At 49.3% G+C, this 23,403-nt stretch overlaps 9 protein-coding genes across 9 annotated transcripts; 4 read left to right on the top strand and 5 right to left on the bottom strand.

Annotated features, from left to right (window-relative positions):
• Window positions 1-993: 993 nt before the first annotated feature.
• xanC (transcription factor xanC) lies at window positions 994-2,059 on the top strand (the record flags this gene model as incomplete). Its single annotated transcript, XM_057279770.1, has 3 exons — window positions 994-1,105; window positions 1,158-1,643; window positions 1,707-2,059. The coding sequence occupies 3 exons, from the start codon at window positions 994-996 to the stop codon at window positions 2,057-2,059; spliced, it is 951 nt and encodes a 316-aa protein (XP_057134030.1).
• Window positions 2,060-2,660: 601 nt separating this feature from the next.
• On the bottom strand, window positions 2,661-4,816 carry xanB (isocyanide synthase xanB; the record flags this gene model as incomplete). Its single annotated transcript, XM_057279769.1, has 2 exons — window positions 2,661-4,186; window positions 4,240-4,816. The coding sequence occupies 2 exons, from the start codon at window positions 4,814-4,816 to the stop codon at window positions 2,661-2,663; spliced, it is 2,103 nt and encodes a 700-aa protein (XP_057134029.1).
• Window positions 4,817-5,963: 1,147 nt separating this feature from the next.
• On the bottom strand, window positions 5,964-6,671 carry xanA (isonitrile hydratase-like protein xanA; the record flags this gene model as incomplete). Its single annotated transcript, XM_057279768.1, has 1 exon — window positions 5,964-6,671. One exon carries the CDS (start codon window positions 6,669-6,671, stop codon window positions 5,964-5,966), a length of 708 nt encoding a protein of 235 aa, XP_057134028.1.
• Window positions 6,672-8,251: 1,580 nt separating this feature from the next.
• Window positions 8,252-10,871, bottom strand: N7471_007048 (putative C6 transcription factor; the record flags this gene model as incomplete). Its single annotated transcript, XM_057279767.1, has 4 exons — window positions 8,252-9,347; window positions 9,401-9,626; window positions 9,687-9,946; window positions 10,015-10,871. 4 exons carry the CDS (start codon window positions 10,869-10,871, stop codon window positions 8,252-8,254), a joined length of 2,439 nt encoding a protein of 812 aa, XP_057134027.1.
• Window positions 10,872-12,946: 2,075 nt separating this feature from the next.
• Window positions 12,947-14,696, bottom strand: N7471_007047 (uncharacterized protein; the record flags this gene model as incomplete). The annotated part of the gene is made up of 7 exons (XM_057279766.1): window positions 12,947-13,173; window positions 13,247-13,283; window positions 13,430-13,513; window positions 13,562-13,645; window positions 13,708-13,996; window positions 14,050-14,160; window positions 14,233-14,696. The coding sequence occupies 7 exons, from the start codon at window positions 14,694-14,696 to the stop codon at window positions 12,947-12,949; spliced, it is 1,296 nt and encodes a 431-aa protein (XP_057134026.1).
• A 1,059-nt stretch (window positions 14,697-15,755) lies between these two features.
• On the top strand, window positions 15,756-17,270 carry N7471_007046 (protein phosphatase regulator SHP1; the record flags this gene model as incomplete). The annotated part of the gene is made up of 3 exons (XM_057279765.1): window positions 15,756-16,018; window positions 16,081-16,487; window positions 16,547-17,270. The coding sequence occupies exons 1-3, from the start codon at window positions 15,944-15,946 to the stop codon at window positions 17,268-17,270; spliced, it is 1,206 nt and encodes a 401-aa protein (XP_057134025.1). The 5' UTR covers window positions 15,756-15,943.
• Window positions 17,271-17,644: 374 nt separating this feature from the next.
• N7471_007045 (Mrp/NBP35 family ATP-binding protein) lies at window positions 17,645-18,778 on the top strand (the record flags this gene model as incomplete). Its single annotated transcript, XM_057279764.1, has 2 exons — window positions 17,645-17,677; window positions 17,834-18,778. The coding sequence occupies 2 exons, from the start codon at window positions 17,645-17,647 to the stop codon at window positions 18,776-18,778; spliced, it is 978 nt and encodes a 325-aa protein (XP_057134024.1).
• Window positions 18,779-19,862: 1,084 nt separating this feature from the next.
• Window positions 19,863-21,584, top strand: N7471_007044 (inorganic phosphate transporter; the record flags this gene model as incomplete). The annotated part of the gene is made up of 1 exon (XM_057279763.1): window positions 19,863-21,584. One exon carries the CDS (start codon window positions 19,863-19,865, stop codon window positions 21,582-21,584), a length of 1,722 nt encoding a protein of 573 aa, XP_057134023.1.
• Window positions 21,585-21,882: 298 nt separating this feature from the next.
• On the bottom strand, window positions 21,883-22,997 carry erg20 (bifunctional (2E,6E)-farnesyl diphosphate synthase/dimethylallyltranstransferase; the record flags this gene model as incomplete). Its single annotated transcript, XM_057279762.1, has 2 exons — window positions 21,883-22,806; window positions 22,878-22,997. The coding sequence occupies 2 exons, from the start codon at window positions 22,995-22,997 to the stop codon at window positions 21,883-21,885; spliced, it is 1,044 nt and encodes a 347-aa protein (XP_057134022.1).
• Window positions 22,998-23,403: the final 406 nt, after the last annotated feature.

Below are 23,403 nucleotides of genomic sequence, written 5' to 3'. Positions count from 1 at the left end.
CATGGCCCGACGTGTCTTATTTTTAGACTTCAGATTGGACGTTGTACTAGGTGTGCTAGCCTCGCAACTGGTAGCCTGGCACCGTAGCCCTGGCCTCCTTGTCCTTCTATGAACTGTTAATGAGTGTGGCCTGGAGACCGATAGAACCCAATAGGAGATCGTCTATCTGATTTATTCTCAGCTTGAACACAAGATCATGGCAATTGCCCTTGCCACGTGGGTCCGTGTAATCAAGTAGGATAAAGGCTGAACTCGGAGATGTCCGAGTCTACAAGATGGTACTTTGACGCCAACATGTGATTTGAAGTATAAGTAGGCGGGGATAATTACCCAAAGTACCAGGGGCAAGTAGGTTACCACTGAGGGAAAGGTAGCACGGTCTTGCCACGTCAAGGGGTCTAAAACAAGGTTGTTGGGCTCCGACACGCGAGTCTTTGAGGCCATCGAGGTGGATCAGAGCTGAGAGTTTCATGGGGTTTGTCGCATCCCAGACTGTTGGAACAAAGGAATGAGAGGATTCAGGGCAGCGCTATGTCCATGCACATGTCCAGGCCGGGGATAGCCTCTGATTACACCACCTCGTGCGACCATCCTGAAACCTTTTCCCAGAATGCCCAAGTCTGCACAAGAGCTTTGTCCCTAAAGAGTAGGCAAGCTGAGAAAGGCAGGTAGTTTTGACATGGCTAGACCAAGCAGCATCACGCAGCTGAAAAGGCGGAGGTTGAACCAGTGGCTTTCAGACCGAATCACTGATCACCGAAGATCCGTTGTACAGACTGCGTCACACAGTGAGATCAGGCGTGATTTTTCCTCGTGGGCGCACGGCCTGTATAAAGCACAGAAAGGCTGACGGCGATGGGTCTTTTGCTTCTGAGTTCCCCACTAAGCACTTCTTGCCAGACTTGAAACCTCCGCAGAAGAAATTTATGAGATATGCAACATCCTCGAGTACGATAATATCTGTCAAGGCTATATCACAACAAACTATGCAAGATGAAGATGGAAGATCAGTCTACGAGTCCCAAGGACGAGGATATCCTCAGCCAAACGCAAGATCCGTTGGAGAGAAGGAGATTGCAGAACCGCCTTTCTCAACGAAACCACCGTAAGATATTGGCCCGAACAGCGAAGACAGGTTTTAAACTGACACAATCCAGGTCGCAAGATCAGAGAGCGCATTGCAAAGCTTCAAGAGCGCGTCATTGCCAACGAACTCAGAGCTGCAGCTGCTCTCAACGGATGGGATCAGGCATATAACCCTTCACTGTTCCCAAGGTCGCACTCACCTTCCTCGGAGAATGAGCTCGTGCTCACCTCGAGAGATGTCTCCCCTTTAATCCCAGACCAATGTACTTCATTCATGCCGTCATATCCCCCGTTCTCACAATCATGGCCAAACGACTTCAACACATTCCCACACCACGTGTATCCTGGAGACCTATCCCAATTTACTGGAGCCAGTGAAGCAAGTCCAATATCTCCTATAACAAGCACTCCAGCACAACCAAACCATAGCATGTCACCACCCGGTTCTGGTCTCGGTGGGGATACATACCGGGAAATGATACGCAGCACGGAAACGTTGGTACCAGACTTCTTGTCTACATCAGCGCCCAATCAGCCGCTGTACTACGTTGCGACTGGTCAGTACTCCAACTACATGGTATAGAAGTTATCGTCTGAACCAAGAAACTGACAAAAAGCAGAAGAAGCATTACCACAAATCATCCAGGTCATCAACACCATGTCTCCCCAATACAAAGTGATTGTTCTGGTTCCCCCGGAGTCTCCAGCATCGGCGGCCATGGCTTCATTCCCTTCGCCAAGCTCTCCCTACAGTGCTGGTAATAATGGGTCAGATCATGGTCCTACAGGACAGCAGCCTAACGCGCAAAATCTGGCCTGTCTATGTTATCCTCGTGATATCCACTCTGGACTTCCTGCACACTCTGCTTCAAGACCATGGATGGGCGGTGAATCATATGTTCAAACGTGTCCTTTGCACCAGACGGCGAATTCAGCTTCCCCAAGGGGAGCTTTTCCTGTTAGAATGATGTGAGTCTGTTGTGGCCGTGTACAAAGATAGAGGTGGTAGAGTTGGGACAGACAGTGGATATACACAAAGAGCGGACATGAACCAGTTGTGCGTATATTATAATTTCTACTATGTAGAGAACAGTGTTTCTACTTTCTACCGACACTGAGTATTGATAGAATGGATCTCAGGGAAAAGCGGGCTGGAAGAGAGAAAGTATTAGGTTGACTTGATCATATAAATGAGGATACTGTGATGTATACTTATGATCCTAACTGGATTGAATTGAGAGACGTCTTCTAAGGAATATAATAAGGTAAAATAGGAGATTATTGAACACAATCTTTATGTTTCACGAGTCCACGCAAGACCAAAAGGGCAAAAGGGAATAATCAAGGTTTAGTGGAAGTACGACTGACCAAGCACGGAAGATATTCAAAGATACCAGACTCGAAATCTATTGGATATTGCATTGAAGACTTGCGTAATTGCTTCAAGGTACTCGGCAATTTCACACCAAACATAAGCCAAATATGCTCGAAAGAAAAACGAGCGACCAAGCGCAGACAGAAAGAATGACAGAAAACGAAGCTCACAAGTTCAAAAGCCAAGACATATGAGCATCTCAGTCACAGTGAATGCGCCATAGCTCCCGATCACAGTCACTGATATATCCAGTACGAGTATGCAGCATGGCAGTGTTATCACTAACCAGCAGATCACCTTTCTCCCAACCAAAGCGAAGACAAACTCTATAGTCGTATGTGATGCGATCCACAACCTTGACCAGATCATTATCGTCATTCTCGATTGAAACATCACAGGTCGAGAATTTGGTCTTGCTCGAGTCCCAAGGCTGGTGCCAACGTAGACAAGGCAGCCCAGAGATAGGATGTTTCACGATCAAGGGCAGGTTCTTGAGTTTCGCATCCCAGAACCCATCGTTATCCATAGCCCAGGTAACCTTTTCAAGACGCTCGGCAGACCACGGGGGCGGCAGGTACCGGAAAAACAGTCGGGAGCTCGCAAACAAGGTGTACCCATTGCCCTTCGGCGCAGTAGCAGGACAAGTGAAGAATTGATAGCCTGGTGGATGTTGGACTTTCTTCTTCTCGCCCGTTCCTGAGTCGGTGATCTCATCGAACTTGAACATCCCGTCAAAATGCATCGGCATAGCCTCGTTCGAGGTCACGTTGTTGCCCATCTTGTCCGAGCGGCCGTTGTCCCGGACCTTTTGGATTATGCCGAAGCTCCACGGGAGAATTGTGCCAAGCTCTTCTCCTTTCTTGACATAGAGATCTTCCTCTAGAGTCTCGGAAAATCCGCGTATGACAATTGGCGACATGCCGTTCGATAACTGGCGGACCTTTTTCATGGGGATGGAGCGGATTGACGGCGGCGGATTGACATTGTCGATATCGGCGGGGCGGATGATGAGTCCGCAGGGATAGAGATGCTCGAACTTGACGGATAAGCCGTCCTCGGCCCAGTCGAAGAGACTTGATCTTTCACGGAAATAATATGGTTGTCCGTTCTTATAGATGAGGTCATGCGTGTCGCGTACGTCTTCAGCGTGGACCGTGCGGTATGAACCGTCCAGTCCGACAGCCACAGAAGAGTGCCAAGGTGTGAACCCTAGTGTGCCTCGAATCTGTGGAGCAAGCGAGATGGACAGCTTTTTCTCGCCCGCGGACTCGTGGATGGACAGTCGTACGTAGTCTTTGCGGTTGGCTTTAATGGCCGCCGCGAACATCTTGCCCCGAATGATCATCTGCCGTGCCGTCTCGGCAATCTGAGCTTGCCGAGCGCGTTTTGACATGGACTTGTCCTTCTCCTCCAGATGGGCTAGATCCTTGGTCAAAAACTTGATGTAGCCGCGGTATGTCAGGCATGTATCATTGTCGGTTTTGATAGCCTCCGTGGCGTCGAAGCTCGGGTCTGCAAAGGTGTACATCAGTTCGCGGCGGAGACAACTAGCGTGAGCCAGATAGAATGCCTTTGCAGACTCTGGAGTTGAGGATGGGAACCATGGATGCTCGAGAAGTTCGAAAAGACGAATGAATTTGACATGATGAAGCTCTTTCTCGATGGCTATTTTTCGCAGGGTCTCTCCATAGTCCCAAACGGTTTCATCAGGGACACCCAGAATATCTAATACATGTCAGTATTGAATAGTTATGAATATCGATCTTGGATTTATTTACCGTTGTATACGAGTCCATCCGAACTGATGTAGACATCGGCACCAGGGGCGTATACTTCACCAATGTTCTGGCAAAGTCCATTCAAATGGGCCAACGCCAATTCTTCGCCAAAGTCGGGCATAGTGCCAAGCACCTTACTGCGCGCATTGGGTGACTTGAAAGGAAATGCGGGCAAGATCATGCGGATTGGCTCTTGTCTGACAATCTGCTCCAGGACAATTGGAACAAACGACTCAAAGCCCTTCCACGAAATACCCGCCTTCTCAAAGTCAACACCATAACTTTCGATTATCTTCAATACCTCCATAGCCATCAATTCATTTTCAGATAGATCATTCGAGTCTTCAGAGGTGATGGGTCTGTTGATCCCATTTTGTTCGTGTTGGTTGGTGCCATTACCGTTTGAGGTAATGACCACCGGATCAGCGCTGTCATATCCAGGTGGCATAATCTCCACGGTCTCCATGTTGACTTTCTGATTGGACATTCCATTATCGAAGGGAGGGGTTCCATTCTCAGTGAACTTAGAGTGGTATGTAGTGGGAACAATTTCCGCACCCGGTGCCAAGGCGACCATTGTGACTCGAAGTGGAATGTATGTTGCCAAGGGAGATACTCTGAGCCAGGCACTATTATACCCAGAAAAGGTATGAGAGAAAAGCCTGATTGGAAAGTAACTGTATTGGTCTCACTTGAGTCCTGAGGAAACAGACAAGATGTGTTGTTTTATCCAGAACCAGATGGTGCTATATAACCAGCATCAGCCAGAACACTGACCTCGGGACAGGAAATCTGGGAAGTTCAAACCTCCGTTCCGATGACTGTAACTCCTGATGCGGACTAAGAAGTCAAGTCTTAGGTTCAACCTAGGGCATCCCAGGCTCGAATGGCCATCACCCTGTACAACTTGGGAGTATGTCTTCCTACTCTACTTGACCCCGTGAATAAGGTCATGGTGGTAGAAACTCCCTAAAGTGCCTTAGCCAACTTAGTAAAAGGCTTGAGTTTGAATTCTGAGTAGGTTGAATGCTGAGTCTGAGAAGCTTAAACCCAGAAAGCTTCACTTATCCTTTCAGTAGTGTCAGCAAAGCTCGCGTAGAACCGAAGGATGAGGTGGCTAGAGGGATATTCCTAGAGTAAATGTAAAAAAGCCTCCATTATCCATTTTTTCTGATGACTAGGGATGCATCCAAGTTTCAGATCCATTGGACAAGCGAAATGATTGTGCCTATATGTGTCAATGAGGCTACAAGGCTAGTCTCGGGGCCCCCAGCAACCCGCTGCCAATGCTAGGAAGCGATGACAAGCCTATCTGGGTAATCCTATGCAGATTCGAGACACATGTAACCTATTGTGACATAGTTAGACCGCTAGAACCTGAGCGGCAACGTCCATCTGATCCACAGGGTAGTGGCAACGGAAAGGATTCCAACACGGTAATTTGGTCGTTGATTAACCGTGAGAGGATGTAAGATCATGAGCCCAACAGTAAGATAGACTTCCCCGAGGTGAAGCTATTGAGGGATGTTGATTTGCAGGAATTATACCGCCCCGTGACATTTACATTGGGTTTACACGATCAGAAAACAGTACAGCCAGGGAAGGATATATTGTCTAATTGGACAGAGCCAAGCACACGTGTTGTGATACCTAATCTGCTGTGCTCCCACTCCACGCTGGTGCTTGATCAGCATTATAAAATCCGTTACCGCTGAGCCTGTAGCTCACTCTTTGATCTCACGCCAATCATACTCCATAACCCGAGTGATAAATGCCGCCATGTCAGGTGTTGCCAATTGACTAACAAGGTAGCATGTGGCGTCTAAACCTGAGCTTACCCCTCCCGCCGTGAGGAGTCGAACACCGCCTCCCTTCAACAGACCCCCATCAAGGTATCTCTTGTGCAGTACAGTCGTAGTAGGCTCACCCGGAGCATTAGAACGAGCACATATATCTCGAAGTCTGTCAAGGGCATGGTGGTGGGTAGTCACAGTCATTCCACCGAGTACACCCGCGGCCCCAAGGAGAAAAGCGCCGGTGCAAACCGACAGCAAAATCCGGGTACTTGATAATGCATCTGCAGGTAGCGCTGTAAATTTGCGAATCAAGTCCAGCTCTAGTGCGTTGTTTTCAATTAATGGCTGCAAAACTGACGGGGGACCACCTGGGATTACCAGGATATGAAATTCTGAAATCTGATCGACCGCATCTGGTAAAAGCAGGTCTGGGTGAACTGTAAGCGAATTCGCAGCACGAATGGCGGGGCTGCAAGCGACAGTTTTGATTTCGAACATTCTGTCGGGGCTCTCTGGGTTTCGGTTGTGCGAGACATGGGATAGAACTTCGATTGGTCCTGCGAAGTCGAGGATGTCTGCACCGGGAAACAGGAGGACCCCGACTTTGTAGTACTTGTTGGAGGATTCAGAAGACATAATTGAGACGAGAAATTGCGATCTGGTCTTGCAAGACGTACCGAGGTAGATGTCTTTTGGCGGAGGAGTGGGAAGGATAAATAAAAGCAGTAGTGAGATTGCTGGAGCTGATTCTGGGTTTCGCTTGAAAGAGATTAGAAAAGGCTGAGGTGCATTTTACCTCGGGGCGTTTCTGACTCTGCTGACTCCGGCGAAAATAACTGCCCGACTTTGTGCTACCCTGGTCTCCGCATTCGCCGATTCGACGGTTGGAGATTCTCGCAGGGTGTCCAATAATATCGGCTGTTCATAGTGCGCTTGGGAATTAAGCTGTCTCGGATGTTAGTGCAGGGAACCCGGGGATGAAATGTCTCACATTCCAAGGTTGACTGATCCCATGGGTTACCCAGGGAGATAAGATTGGGTAAATTGATACATATGTAGGAATTAAACAAACACCATCTGGATAGAATCATGAATTAGAAGAGGATGGGAAGAGAGAGATATCTATGTGGGGAAGGTGGAGTGCCCAAGGCCGTAAACAGTCCATTTGGATAAACACCATTTCGCACCTTCTTAGCGACAGTACTCTCTTAATGTCATGGATTCTCAGTTTTAAGTGGTCGTTAATAGATCGTAGTCTTGTGGTCATATCTTCAACCAGTCTTGGTATATACCTAGATCCTGGAACACCAGCATCCCCCTGCGGGACGCAACGACTTGAGAGATACTTCATCGTCATTCTTGATATTTTTCCTGGATATCACTTACTATGGAGAGTGGCCCTCGAGGAACCTGGAGCTGATGTCTTTGGCTTTTGCAAATCAGCTGGCCAGATACACCTATATACCTGAGTCATATCAGTCACTGCAGAAAGAAGCTGAGACAGGAATAGTGTGCTGCAACGGCCATGACGTAGCAAACAACAATCTTGGAGCCATGGAAGCGTGTCGGATTCATCTATAGTCTCCTTTATAGTTAGAAACCAAAGTCCCAATCTCGTCAACTTAGGGCTAATATTAGTCATGATATAATTCCCCGGGGCCGCGGGCCAGAGCGTCAGTTCTCCGGGCATGTGGGCTCTGACAGCTCCCCGCCATTCAGACAGTGGGGAATCATGGAGTTAAATGCGAATCCGGAGTAGAAGGGAAAAGAGGACACTTCTTATAAGCTAAATCTTGAGTGTCGCGGTAGTAATTGTGACCAGTTTTCGCCGACGGACGTCCCGTTCAGGAGAGCGACGGCTAAACAATATCTTAACCGTAATGCATGAGTCAACTAGAGAACGAAGCAATTTACTCCAAGCATTACAGAAAGATGACGTCTTTGCGTAAGTATCGGGCTACAGTAAGCATATTAGATCTGAAGTATCGCGATCCAAGATTCTGTAAAAGAAAATATACACATACTAAATGTTCAACGGCGCATATCGCACTGGAGAACCCATTCGTAAAAACAGCCTCCCTTCCAATAAAGCTAAGGAAATAAATTTGCAAAAATAACCACAATCATAAGATGGACCCAAAAGAGACTCCGGCGCCGCGCTGAAGAAAAACAATTGGAAACTAAACGCTTTTCGAGGGCCAGATCGCCTCCATCCACTAGCCCCACAGAGGTGGATGGATATACTCCGCTGCGCGATCCAGTATATTGGGCATTGTCCATTCACCACTACCAGAGCTTTCTGGCGTAGGAGGCGGAAGAGAACCAACGCTGGGGGTCATGTTTGCTTGCCCAGGAACAAATGTCCCCATGGAAGCGGAGGCCGGGTTGAGGTTAGAATTATTACTGGAGTACACGGGCGTACCATTGCGTCCCATTGGAGGACGCGTAGATGGGTTCCCAACTGCAGCGAGGAGTTTTTGCAAAGCACGGTGTGTTTTTGCTAGCGACTTGGCCCATTGCGTTTGTGTATCAGGGGGTATCCCAACCGGAGAAGTTGGGTCCAACGCAGGAGCGATGGGGCCTGGGACGTTCGTGGTGCCCGTGATTGGGTCGTAAGTGCCGAGGGGTTGGGGCGGCGAGGTCATGCTGGCCACAGTGGGGGCCTCGTTGGAATCATAGGCACGTTCCGTGCTTGCTCTTTGAGCGATAATGCCCTCGAGTGAATGGAGAAGATTCCACACATTCGGGTCCGCTTTCGCCTCATCGATGACAGCAAGGAGGAATGCGGAGCTGATCGCCCGCTGCAGTAAGATCCAGGAACGAGCTGCGTGGGAGCTGACGTTGTGCATTTCAATGTAAGCTTCAACAGTCGTCATCAGATTCATCACGCAATTTTCGCGCATGCTGGCTGCGTTAGCGTCATTCAAATCAGTCATGGGTTTGAGCGCTGGCCGGCAGAGCTCAGAGGCGAAATAAGAAGAATGCAATTTCAACACAACTCGCTCCAGATGTTGCGTAGGTGTGGAACAGTTGATTGGGTCTCGTAGGTATGGCTTTGCCTCTACCATGATCTTCTGGATGCGGTCCTTATAGGTTTGTATACTGTCCAAACTTATCTGCGCGTGTGGGCTCAGCATGCGAATGCGGACAACCTCTAGTGCAAGAGAAATGACACGCGAGAGTGTTTCAAAATAAGATAGGTCACCAGGTTTGGCGCCATCCCTATAGGCGATATCTGGCTGGCTCACTGCAGTGGTGGAAGGCCGATCGTAAGAAAGCGAAAAATGGCTGTCTTGCCACGCCATGGACCACCTATTCATGTCAGGGCCACGTACTAATGGGGTATGAAGGAAAAAGTATCTTACCAAACATGTCGTCGGCGGTATCGCTCAGCTGACGGAAATTGGCTTGACTCCACATGGAGACCGAGCGCCAAGCCCATGCGAAGAGTCATGCCAAGCAAAACATAAGAAATTCCAGGATTCATATTGTATGACAAAACGTTTCCAATCACCAGGAGAGTTTGAATTGCCTCAATGGTGGGCTGGGAGAGGAAATTTGTCATGCGGAGGCACTGGTAGGAGCAGCACACTATTTGAAGTGTTAGTCAAGTCAAAGACTCGAATAGTATCCTTGGTGTGGATCACATACCATAAACTTGCGAGGTCAATTCCCTTTCTTTGCTCCCATAATCGGATGACTGGCATCCAGAGGCAAGGATGGCGAACAGTAGTCCAAGGTACGCAATGCTTACTCCGAAAGGCTTTTGTGCATGGTCTGCATCGGCCATGTACTCGCCACCGATAGAGGTTCTTGTCGCCAGTAGAAGCTCGAGAGTGTTCTCAAACTCAAAGATGTCCTCTAAAACAGGATAGATGGCTCCCGAAATGTCCTTATAGTAGTAGAATAACCTATAGCGAGAAAGCAAAGTTAGCGCAAACAATCTCAATGAAAAGTTCGATTCAAAAAGTCTACTCACTCTCTGCATTGTTGATCAGGGGGAAGGGCGCTGCAGACGGCAGTGATATCGAATGTTGACATATCGGACGACCATAGATCAACAAATGGATAGGTCGCAGACTCATTGTCCAAACCGAGCTTGGGCAGTATTCCTCCTTCCAAAAGTGCTTGAAGCTGATCAGACCCGGACTGATTGTTGAGAATATAAGCCAGAACAGAGCGCGATCCCAAATGGACAGTGCCTTTGCCTAAAGTATTTGCAGCATGGATGCCCTCGCGTTCCGGCGAGGCACACTTGGACCGGGAACTCGCATCAGCACTCTGCACGCTTCCGGTGTCCATGGAGGTTGGGAGGCCGTCTTCCGCCCTCTCCAACCCAACGCGAAGGGAGGAAATAGTAGACTCCATTTCCTGCAATCTATTGCGCACATTATCCCATTCTTCGCGGGCGATTGAAACACGGCCACTACTTGTAGCAGGCGCGCTCGGCCGGCTCAAGATTGGCTCATGTTTCACTTCCGCCGGTGTTTCATCGTACGCATATGTTGTTGAATATTCAGGAACGGGTGCCATTGACGCACTAGGGACAGAGCTCTCATGGAAGGCTTGCGATCGTTTCTTGGAAGGGCGTTCGTAGGAGCAAAGATCTGCATGATCGCGCTTAACGCACCCGTCACACGGCAGATTGCGATCGCATTTAACCTTGCGCGCATGGCATGGATAGCAGGCTTTGGGCTCGCGAGCCTTGCGCTTCGTGCGGATGATCGCGTCTACCTGAGCCTGCGGCAAATCGGAGACAGCTCTGTTGGGCGCTGCGGCCATGTCGGAGGCAACGGAGGGCGAGAATGAAGTTGATGTTGGGTAAGGCGACGTCATTCTGGCTTAAAAAAATGTCTTCGGTATAATATACCCTTGCTCGTCTTGTGAAGTTGTCGTGCGTCGGCCTATACAGTAGTGTTTCATTCGGGTCATTGGCAGCATAGAGGTGGAGGATCGGAAGCGGTTTAGGAGTTGGAGGGTGATTTCAACACAATGGCGACAGGTACAGTTCCATAAATTTATTAGCTAGACCAGAGCAGCATGTTAGGCAATGAAAGCTCGATTTGAAATTGCACGCGATTTGTTCGAGGGAGCTGGGATTAAGCGCCGGGACAATGCTACAGCGGCACGTGATGTGGGGCGTCCCAATGCGGAATAAAGCCCTACGTCAGTATTGTATACTATGTATAATTTGTAAAGGCATCAGATATTTCACAGTAGAAAGAAATTGATTGTTCATCACTTGTAGGAATTTGCTAAGAAGAAGGATTGCTTTTAATGGGTATGTAGTCTTTGTTTGAGCCACTTGCTTGATGCATTAGGAACACTTACATATATCTACTTATGTAGTTACATAGTACCTCAATATAGAGACATTGCTTGCTCTTTGACAGTCAGTATAATTCCCCCTCTCCTTCTTCCACACAACTATACACGCTGTACAATTCAAGGGCTGTCACTTATCGTCAACACTTAAGATCGTGGATGGCCTGAGCATCCATAGGTCTCCGGGATTTCCTTGGTGTTAATCGAGACCATAAAATAGAACAGCATCAATCATCAGTGAGCCTGGGGCAAGCAATATTTATCTCGAACTACGCCTATATATCAATTCGTTCTAAGCGAGCAATGGGGGATAACAAACAGGTTTCTGGCTGAGTTCGAGGAGAGAATTTGGTGCATACAATGATAAACATCCAAGTTTTCTCCATGGTTTGCTATTATTTATGTAATCCTCTCTTCCAATTCCCTTTCTTTCACTCTTCACTCTTCCTGCTCTTTTCTCACACAACTCTCCTCCTTCTTCCACTCTTTTTCAATCAAGTCCTCTCGGGTTCGTCGTTGATATCCAGTTCTTCTCTTTATTGGCGCTCACCACTCTCGCCTTCTTTGGACTTCAGTTAAAGCTCAAATTGCGACACAATTCGCCAATATGCTCATATTGAGGTCTTGGAGCCATGCTAGCCAAATCTTCTGCAGCATCCATTGTCGCTAACTTGTGTTGCCGGGTCACAATTGTGACCCAATCTGCCAAACCTGCAAGATCCATTGTGCACCTCGAACAGGATGTCTAGACTTATGCGAGGCAGCACAACTCCCTGTTGTGGTTGTTGCGATGGAAAGCCGGCTCCTCCTAACATTGACAAGCCATCAACCCCCCTTCACCGGTTGTGTACAGCCTCGATGGGCCACCAATCCTCATGGTAGGATCCCAGCGCCACATATATCATGCTCACACTCACTAATACTGTCCTTGGGCTCTAATATTGTTTTCCCGGAATTGAAGCCCATCATGTGTACCCTCTCCAAGTTTATAATATCCGACCAAACCTTACCCATCGATTTCGCCAGCAGGACAGTGTTCAAAGCCGTCGGGGGCCAAGACATCTTCTTTGACTTGGTGCATAATACGATATGATACGATACGATACGATTCTCATTAAAATGCCGACAAGGATATAGCCATGGAAGAGTCAACTATGTAGCCATTTTCAGCGGGGATTTCCAGGTTCCTATCAACAGAACTTATCGCTTAATGAGAACACCGTAGGTGATCTTGAGTATTTCGATCATACTAGACCCTTATGCTCCGATGCATTATTGGTCTGTTAAGGTGTTCTTGAATGCTTGGCTAATCGTGCCAAGCACCCAACGCAGCCTTTACTGTGTTGACGATCTTTCAAATAAAACTGCAGATGCCTTAGTTTGACGTTATTACAGACTCGAGCTATGGCTCTATTTCATCAAATCGCACAGGAAGCCGGAATTGATCTTGGGGGATATCCGAGGAGATTATGATGTCGCCATTCTTTTTCTCGTAGCTGGTTGAAAATTAAAACAAAAATGGAAATGGAAACAAAGGAGTATTTCAAGAGTATCAGAGAGCGTCGATATAACAATTATCATTTGTCTTATGGTGCCGCCCGGGGCATCTTTCCATGTAAGACGGGTGGAGGGTCTACATTAGCCCCAGGACGTCCGCGTGGCATCATCGAGGCCCGGCCGCCTGGATCTAGATCGATTCTTGCGGGAACCAGAGCTGGAAGGCTTCGAGCATGACCTGTGTCAGGTAAAGCGGCCATGATTTCAGGGTAGGTATTCGCAATCCACAACATGTCATTGTCGCGCGGAGCTGACGCTGTGTATAGCAGTTGCCGTAGCCACGGGCCATCCAATCTGTGATCTCCTTCGCCACACCAACCTCGAAGTACCTGACATTGGACTCTGGCCCATCTCGTCATCCGCCTTCTATCAGTATCTAGTATCGTAACTTCAAGTTCAACCACGGGGGTAGTTATTCTGCGACCATCGGCCATAGTCGTTGAATTTAGCCCCATGACTGTGGGTTCGACGGTCGATCTTCCCATGATATTTTGAAGATCGCCCTCATATACTGACATCATGCATGCCCCGGTATCGTGTAAGAACTCAAGCTCTGCGTACCACCTCGTACCAGGGATGCGAATGGCAATCTCATACTAAGAGCAAATCAGAATTGATCAAACGGGGATCTTCGGAGGGCATACAGCGCGAACAAAGAATCCATCGGGAGGGGGTACTCCATTTAAACCAATGGCCACTAGTGAGTGTGTAGGCCCGGGTCCAACTAGCTATTCGTGAACCCTTTGTATCATTATGACTGTCTATAAAACGGACTTCAAGGGCAACTCACTCCTTCCATCCAAAATCCGGTTTTACCAGAATGGTGCGTATTGAGGACCTCAAATTCATCCCAACTGAACGGCCTTGGCTGACACAATTGTACACCTTCAAACCAATAAGTGACCAATCCTATGTTCCAATGAAGCATTCCCCCGCGGTAGGCCTGCAGCAATGCCCGCACATTAGGGAGCTGATTGAAGTTGTCCGAGCTTTGTAGCTCAACTTCCATGTTCCTCAAAATTTCCAAGCGCCTAAGGACATCCAAACTATGGTTCCCAGGTTCTGATTCGGTCAATGCACTGTGGGATATTCGATCAGCAACTTCTCTGTTAACAGCACTAAATTCTCTTACATTCGCTTGGCCTGAGAGATTTTCAATCCCTTTAGCCGGTGTACAAATATGTGAGGCATGATATTCTCTTTGATTCTCACGTGGCACCTTTCAATTTGTGCGTCAACATCACTGTGCCATATTCGTTAGTATGTGGTCAAATGAGTGGTAGACCACCCTAGATCCACGGCATTCTCAACTTACTTTTGGTCAAGATCCGGTTCAGCCATGCTCCAGCCTGGAGGCAATTTCTCAGGATCTATCATGGGACTGGATTGTCGTGGCCATGGCTTCCTTTTCGCCCCTGCGGGTGCGGCGGGCGATTTGAATCGACCAACGTACGATGTAGTAAGATCCGGAAGCAATGTGTCAATTGCAAAATTTTCGTCTCTTGGAACGTCGCTGATCAGATCATTTGCAGATGGCACATACTCGGCTTCTACTTCGCTGGCCTGTCCTTGTGCGGCTCGGCGTTGCTTTGCCTTTGCTGTCTCGTCCGATGTCTTTCGGCGTTTCCTTCCTCGCGGTGGTGACTCCTGTGACATGAATTCCGTCGGTGATTTAGATTGTGATTTTGCCTTCCTGGGCGGCATGATTCTGGTGGGCGTTTCTTCAACTACACGGCCCTTTCTCTTTGATGTAGTCACTGTCGTAGTAGTAGTCCCCATATTGAATAAGGAGAGCTTAATGTAGCCAGATCGTGGGAAATGCTTAGCGATAATATAAGATAATGATTTGATGTTTGAGAAATAGCGAAAATTGAGAGAAGGGTGTGTTTTTCTTATAGCTCAAATGCAACATGATGAATATGTAGGAACAAAGACAGACTTTGACAAGTCTTCGAATCAGGGGTCGAGGGGCTATACAAAGAGAAATATATGCGCATAGTAGCATTAATACAGTGGGTACTGTCATTCCCGGGTTTGCCTTCGACGGAACTTGATCAGTTGGGGCATATCAAAGAAAATATTCGGAGCTCGAACTAGCCGGAAAATATGGCTTTCGCAGCATGAAAGAAATGAAGATGATCCTTGCTTGAGCAGACTTATGTCTCTGATTCTTCGCTTTGAATCCCAGGGAACCTCTTTGTGAGAAATTTTCTGACAAGAAAACGGGGCTTGTTTGAACGATCCGATCCTTTGATGCTATTTTTGTTCGCTTAGCATAGAGTTTAATGATCGAAGCCTTTATATTCAAAAAAAAAAAATCATTTCTTGCTTTTACAGGTGTAAATTGTGATCATTTTGCCAAGAAAAACAAAACTCGTAAACTGTAAGAAGTCTGCGTATGATATTGGGAATATAGTAGATGGCCGTAAAGTAAGCTTGAAATTTGAGGGCAGCAGCCATTTTCTGATCTTCCCTTGAACCCTAGGATAATAAAACCCATCGGGAACATCATGATGATCGAGACTTGAAACTAGTTAGGGATCATATGGCAGGACCTGCTGCGGCCTTCCTGTGGTTATCCAGGCCATCATCTCCCCGGGTGTTCCACCAGGTCAATGGGTGAGTAGTGGGGGATCAATGTTAATGAATAGTTTTTCATAATGACGAGTGAGAGGAAAATGTATGATTGAATCGAACTCGACAGTTCATATCCTCGCAATAAATTCCAGAATGCAACATCTATATCTTGTGGCCAAAGGCCAAAATTAGTGGAGACCTGAGGCCCTAGGCGGGACGGAATATTCCCAGCCCCGGCTGACCAATTGAGAGTGACGTACCGCCCGGGCAGCTGCCAGTGTTTAGGTCTGTCATCCAACTCAGCTCCATTGACACTCGCATTGTTTTCCTTCCCTGTACCTAAGACAAACACACTGTTTTTGCGAACAGATCCGCCTTGAATTCTTTAATTCTTCACTCGGTCTCCTCTCCCAACTTCGATCACCAAAACCCGCCAACCAAGCTCAACCATGGAGGGTAACCCCGCGGAGCACGATGAGGCTGTGTCTCAATTCTGTGCTATGACTGGAACTCAGGCTTCAGAGGTAAGCTTCTTGCACGAACTATAAGTAATACGGTTGCTTATTTTGAGTGCATAATTGTCTAGGCTCAGGAATATCTTGGTGCCAATGGTTGGGACATCGAAGCTGCCGTCACAGAGTTCTTTGCGGAGCAAGATGAAGCCTTGCAGGATACCAGTGCTGGTGACGAGCGACAACTAGGCACAGAGCCTAGCTCTGGAGCTTCCGGGGGCGGTAGAACTCTCGGGGGAGGTGCCGTACCAGCTTCATCCTCTGCCGCAGCTGAGTCCTCATCATCCGCCCGAAGCGCTGTGCCCAAGAAGAAGTTTGCGACACTTGGAGACTTTGCTTCCGGAGGAGGTGGCGGCGGTGGTGATTCATCCGATGGCGATGACAGCGACGACCATGATTTCTTTGCAGGTGGTGAAAAGTCCGGACTAGCTGTGCAGAACCCGGATGATTTGAAAAAGAAGATTCTGGAAAAGGCCCGCAGGTACGTTCTTTAGAGATTGCTAGGAATACTGAACCCGACTAACATTGAAACGTTAACAGGGCCCAGCCTCCTCCTTCCGACGCCCCCGAGCCAAGGGAATCACATTTCACCGGCACTGCCCGCACACTCGGTGGTGACGATGCACCAAGTCAGGTGATTGAAAACCCCTCGGCGCCTACTCAACAGCGTGCCCAGCGTGTTCAAAGGACTCTTCATTTCTGGACTGATGGATTTTCCGTTGATGATGGTGAACTGTTTCGATCGGACGACCCCCGCAATGCAGAGATCCTGGACGGTATCCGCCAAGGCCGCGCTCCTCTCTCCATTATGAATGTTCAACCTGGGCAGGAGGTCGATGTGGAACTCAAGCAACATGAGGAGAAGTACACCAAGCCCAAGCCCAAGTACAAGCCTTTCTCGGGTTCTGGGCAGCGCCTCGGTAGCCCGACGCCCGGTGTGCGGAGCCCGGCCTCCACACCTTCGTCCTCCACAACTGGATCATCTGCCCAGGAGCCAGCGAAACCCAACGTGGACGAGTCGCAACCTACAGTTACCCTACAAATCCGCCTAGGTGACGGCACGCGGTTAACGTCTCGGTTCAACACCACCGCCACCATTGGCGATGTCTATGCGTTCGTTGCTGCTTCTACCCCGGATGGTGCAAACCGCGCATGGGTCTTGATGACGACTTTCCCCAGCACGGAGCTCAAGGACTGGGATGCCGTTCTCGGCGAAATGCCCGATTTCAAACGTGGAGGCGTCGTTGTCCAAAAGTGGCAGTAAAATGCACTACTAATATTCTCTCTCATCTTGAGACTTTCCTTTTCAGAGTGGTTCCAAAAGCGAATACCAGCAGGGCAGTGGGTTTGTATGGTTGAACGTTACATGACATATCTGATACCGAAGGAGGACCTTCATATTTACTACGTAGAGCAATGGCATTCGCCCAACAAGCTCCAAATTCAAAATAAGTGGCCAATCAGACCTTTCATATTCCAAGGTTGTCATACCGGCGTTGTAGACCGAAGGTTAGTCAGAAGGCGATTGATAAGCGCCCGAATATCGGCCTCCCCACTCTTCCAAGGTTGAAATCCGTCATTACGCTTTTAGTTGTTGCAACCTTTCTTTTCTCCAAATTAAGCATACACTATACAAGTATGCCTCTAACTGGAGTGAAGAATGTTGTGCTGGTACGTGCGCTTCAATCCCTTGCGAGTCCGCGGCGCGAAAAAAGAAAGCCATGCCCCTCATAGCTTATCGATAACGAGGCACTGCTGGAAGCCATGAGCTAGAACATTTAAGCACGATTTCTTGCACAAGACTAACAAGATATTCTTGAATATTAGGTCCTTTCCGGCAAAGGAGGTGTGGGCAAATCCTCCGTCACACTGCAACTCGCCCTCGCGCTGTCGCTCCAAGGCAAATCTGTCGGAATCCTCGACATCGACCTGACAGGTCCCTCAATGCCACGCCTAGTCGGACTGGAAGATGCAAAGATAACACAAGCGCCAGGCGGATGGATGCCAGTACCAGTCCACGGTGCTGGATCCGCAGCTGAAGCCGACGCCTCAGCGCCCTCGACACAACCCCAACGCGGTTCTCTCCGCTGCATGTCACTTGGCTTCCTCCTCCGCGATCGCGGCGACGCAGTCATCTGGCGTGGACCAAAGAAAACGGCCATGATCCGCCAATTCCTCTCAGATGTCTTCTGGGGCCCGACAGATTACCTGCTCATCGATACGCCTCCCGGAACGAGCGACGAGCACATTGCGCTGGCTGAGCAGCTGCTCACGCTCTCAACCACAGACGCAGCAGCGGCTGCGCAAGCAGGCTTGCCTCGACTTGCTGGTGCGGTCCTTGTTACGACGCCGCAGGCTGTGGCGACCTCGGACGTGCGTAAAGAAGCGAACTTCTGCGTTAAGACTAATATTCCTGTGCTTGGGGTTATCGAGAATATGTCCGGGTATGCCTGCCCCTGCTGTGGGGAGGTTAGCAATTTGTTCTCCAGTGGAGGAGGACAGGTGATGGCCCAGGAATTAAGCCTTCCATTTATGGGCAGCGTGCCTATTGATGTGAAATTCGGAGAACTGGTTGAAGGAAAGATGGAGGCTGGGGATAGTGATGAGGAAGATGACGATGAGGAGACTCCAAAGAGTCAACCGCAAGATACTCCCGCTGCGCCTGATGATCGGCCGCTTGTTGAACGATACCGGGATACCTGGTCTTATCCTCGATTTGAGGGATTTGCGCAGACCCTTATAAGCGGCATTGAGGGCCCGACTACCGTATAACAGTGTTCATGGTGAAAAAGTGTGTTTGATTGCTTGTTTTCTAGCGACATCCATCTTTCCTGCTCTTATTTGCATTGCGACATAGAAGGTGTTGGCAATTTTTGAATGTCAAACCATACAATCGATGAATCAGTCTACACCTTGAGCCCGAGCGCGTAGTACTTTTTCCATCGGGGACTAATATTTTTCTTGCAAGAGATGCGGTTCCCCCTGATCCCAAGTCCCAAGTCGCCAAGCTCGTTAAACCTGTTCACTTCCTATAGAGAAGCGAGACCGCCATCAAAGCCGGCTTATCTACGTGCGCCTCTCCCAAAAGTAGGCATTCGGCAACTGAGCCAAGGTGAAAGTGACTTTTAATTAGCGAAAGATAAAATGTAAAGAAGCGTACAACCACACGTCTCCGTGGTATTTTAGCATGTGAACCTTCCTGTCTCCTGTTTGACTATTCTAGATCTTAATTGACAGAGCCAATGCCGGTAGCGAAAAGTCTTCTGAAAAACCAGACTGCCGCACAGCTGCCCAGAAATTTGCAATGAGTAGTGACATGATGCCAAGGGCCGGCTGTGCGTCCGCCGAGAAACCCAGACCTCCCAAGTTTCTCGGCGCCCACGTTGAACCCACAACAAGCTATGTTAAACGTGCAATCGTAGCCCAGCACCCAGGAACGTGCAGATGTACCCAATATGACTGGCGAGATGATGCATAGAGAGTATATCATCACCACAAGACGTGCTTTGTCCGCTCTTGGCGTCCGCTCCCAAGGCTTGGCGCCAACTCCCGCTCTTCTTCGGTCATCGGACAAAGTCGCCTTGAGCTCAACCAATGAGTGTTGAATTTCAAGTGCACGCTGTCAATGATATCTGTATTACGGGCTAAGCGTGAAATCAGCATGGAGCTCCATATGGATCGGGCCAAGTTCAGGAAATGGTTTTATCATATGCCGCACTTGGCAATGGCCGTGGCGAGTTTGCAGCTCGTATAAGGGCACCATAAAACCTGGACATTTGTAGAGTGCCAGAATCAATTCATTTTCTCGTCCTCCAGATTTCATTTGTTGCGTGGTCAAACACAACCCTTCGTCGCCATGATACCACTGGCGACCGCGAAGTATGACTGGATCCTAGCAATCACCTCCATCGCCTTTGTTTTCAGTGCCTTCGGAAACGGTGCTAACGATGTCGCCAACTCGTATGCCACCTCTGTCGCGGCCCGGACACTCAACATGGCCACGGCCGGTGTCCTGGCTATGTTCACCGAGTTCATCGGCGCAGTAGCCATGGGCAGCCGAGTCACCGATACAATCAAGAACGGCATCATCGACATCGGCCGCTTCGAGGGTAAGCCCGGTGGGCTCATGTTGGCCATGGGCTGTGCCGAGATTGGCAGCGCTACGTGGTTGATGTTGGCCACTGGAATGGGCTGGCCTGTCTCGACGACGCAGACGATCGTCGGTGCCCTCGTTGGTGTTGGTTTTGCGAGCCAGGCTGATATCAACTGGGCTTGGACAAAAGGCAGTGTCTCCCAGGTTGCTGCATCTTGGGGTATTGCCCCTCTCGTGGCAGGTGGATTCTCAGCGATAATCTTCGGTACTCTCAAGTACAGTGTCCTTGAACGTCAAGATCCCTTCAAGTGTGGCATGCGTATGATTCCAATCTACCTTGCCTTCACTGGAGCCATCCTCGCCCTCTTCATCACAATCGAAGCCCCTACAGCACCCTCATTAGAAGAGTTTGGTGCTGGCAAGGCAGCCGGTATCATCGTTGGTGTGTTCGTCGGCTGTCTCATCATTGCCTATGTCTTCTTCATGCCATATTTCACCCGCCGTCTCATCCAAAAAGATACCCGCATCAGGTTCTATCACCTCCCTCTAGGCCCCTTGCTGCTGAGGGAAAACCCACCCCTATACTTCCCAGGAAAGGGCCACGAGGTCGTGATAAACTACTATGAAGATGCTTACGGCGAAGTGCGAGCCGGCCAAGAAGATGCAGCCAAGGAAAACGTCACATCAAATGCAGACTCTGTCATGCCCACACCGGAGATTGCAGCAATGTCCAAACCGGCACAAGTAGGGGATGACGAGGAGAAGATCGCGCCGGAAACCAAGCCACGGAAGAAGCATCTCGAACCCACTGAACGTTTCATCGACCCCGTCCGGGAGCTATCCTGGACAAATCCCCGGAAGGCCTACGGTTACCTCAAATACGTTTTCCTTCAGGGCGTGACGCGTGATGTGGTTTCACACGATTCGCCCGAGCTGCGCGCAATCCACGCACGTGCCCACCGGTATGACGACCGTGTCGAACATCTTTGGACATACTGCCAGGTTGTGTCGGCTATGATGATGTCGATTGCACACGGCTCGAATGATGTGGCCAACGCTGTTGGGCCCTGGGCTGCCGTGTACAGTACTTACAACGCTGGCGTTGTCGAGACGAAGGCACCCACCCCCATCTGGTTCTTGGTTATTGCTGGTCTCCTGCTCGGCATTGGATTCTGGTTCTTCGGATACCATATTGTTCGTGCGCTGGGAAACAAGATCACGCAAATGTCGCCGACGCGTGGCTTCAGTGTTGAGCTTGGAGCAGCTATCGCAGTGCTTTTGGCCTCAAGACTTGGCCTGCCCGTTTCCACGACGCAGTGCTTGACTGGTGCCTCTATGGGAGTCGCTCTCATGAACTATGATCTTGGCGCCGTCAACTGGAAGCAACTTGGCTTTATCTTTGGTGGCTGGGTCTTGACTTTGCCTTGTGCGGGATTGGTTTCGGGACTTTTGTGTCTGATGGCGCTGAATGCTCCTCATCTGTAAACATAGACATATTGGCTTCTATTCTTGGGATAGTCTTGTTCATCATTCCTGGCATTCTTAGATTTTTTGGCCATGAACAGGACATGCTGAAATAAAGATCTATCTCAATCTAAGTTATTATTAAAGCGGAGAGACTGTATCCAAAACTAAAAATAAATCCAAGTAAAATGCGAGAAAGAAAAGACCATTTTATCGCCGGACATGTTCAAGTTTGTGCATAGGCGTTGTGAAATCTTAAATCGTCACGATCCAGTCGAACGACGGGTATCCTTCTAAACACACGACAGAGTATGATCCTCTATTTGGTGCGCTTGTAAATCTTGCCAAGGAAAGCCTCGAAGACCTCCTTCTTCAGACCCTTAGACTCATCGACGGCCGCAATCTTCTCGCGCAGCTCGCCAACAACCTTCTCCTCGTAATCCTTGTACACCTTCTCCAGTTGAAGCTCGTTGAAAAGGGCCTTGACCTTGGCCTCTTCAGCAGCGTCCTTGCGGCCGTAGGAAGCATCCAGGAGCTGGCGCTGCTCGGGAGTGCAGCGCTGGATGGCCTGGTTAACGAGCCAAGAGCACTTGTTGTCCTGAATATCGGTACCAATCTTGCCAATGAAGGATGGGTCACCGAAGTTGTCGAGGTAGTCGTCCTGGATCTGGAAGTATTGGCCCAGAGGAATGAGGATGTCGTGGACCTGCTTGAGGTTTTCCTCGGTGGCCAGCTGCAGGTACATAAGGGCCAGAGCGACAGGCAGGTAGAAGCTGTAGTAAGCTGTCTTGTAGGTGACGATGAACATGTACTTCTCCATGGAGAAGTTGTCGAGGTTGACGTTGTCCTCGGGGGCGGTGATCAGGTCACAAAGCTGACCCAGCTCGGTCTGCCAGGTGGTCTCGTGGAAGAGCTCGACGATATCAATGTAGGCGGGGTGCGAGCGGAAGCGCTGCTTAAGGATGAGGTAGATACTGGCCTCCAGCATGAAGGCGTCGTTGATGGCGATATGGCCGACACCCTCGTGGCGGTACCAGCAGGGCTGGCCACGGCGGGTGATGGAGGAGTCCATCATGTCGTCGCTGACCAGGAAGAAAGCCTGGAGCAACTCAGTCATCCAACCTAGGATGCTGAGGTGCTCGAATTGCTCCTCGGTCAGGGGCTGCTTCAGGAGAGCAAGGCCGGTATCAGGGACTGAGAGGCCACGGTTGAGCTTACCGCCGGGAACATTGACATTAAGAGACTATGGAGCAAAATCGATGGTGTCAGTCATGATCTTTCCTCAAGAATTATGGATCAAGAGGGGTCGCTTACGTTCTCGAACCACTCGAGCGCATTGTCAGGGAGGTTGTAGCGCTTTGCGTGGGCAAGAATATCCTGGGCCAACGAAGGGAAGATAGCCTCGAAGTCGGCGCGCTTGGTAGTAGAAGCCATAATGACCAAGTGTGTGGTAAAAACGTCAATGATCGGACAGGAAGGACGGACACGTTCCCAACAATAAAAGGACCATCTCCCCGCGGAGGGACCGTTTGTTGGGTTTGTCATGTTTGTTTTGTTTGTTCTCCTGTTGCTGTTTCTCCAGGCGCAACCCCAGGACGACGTGGATTCTTCAAGGCCATTGAACGATCTTCCCTTGTTTTAGAATCTGCAAGCAGTTATAGCTTGCTAGGGTATCTCTGTACTCTTCTTCACGTTCTTTCCAGTTACGCGGGTTGCTGTCTCATCCGTATCAACAACTCGACAAGGGCCAAGGCAATTTATTTACACCACCGGGCCTTTGCAAAGTTGGGATTGAACCGTTGTGTGGCGAACCTCTTTCAACTAAAATAAGCATGATATC

The sequence above is a fragment of the Penicillium samsonianum genome, assembly GCF_028829775.1.
Source record: "Penicillium samsonianum strain IBT 33392 chromosome Unknown utg000004l_segment0_segment0, whole genome shotgun sequence".
Classification (NCBI taxonomy): Eukaryota; Fungi; Ascomycota; class Eurotiomycetes; order Eurotiales; family Aspergillaceae; genus Penicillium; species Penicillium samsonianum.
Note: the sequence above shows the minus strand (reverse complement) of the source record. Positions and strands in the feature narration are given on the sequence as shown.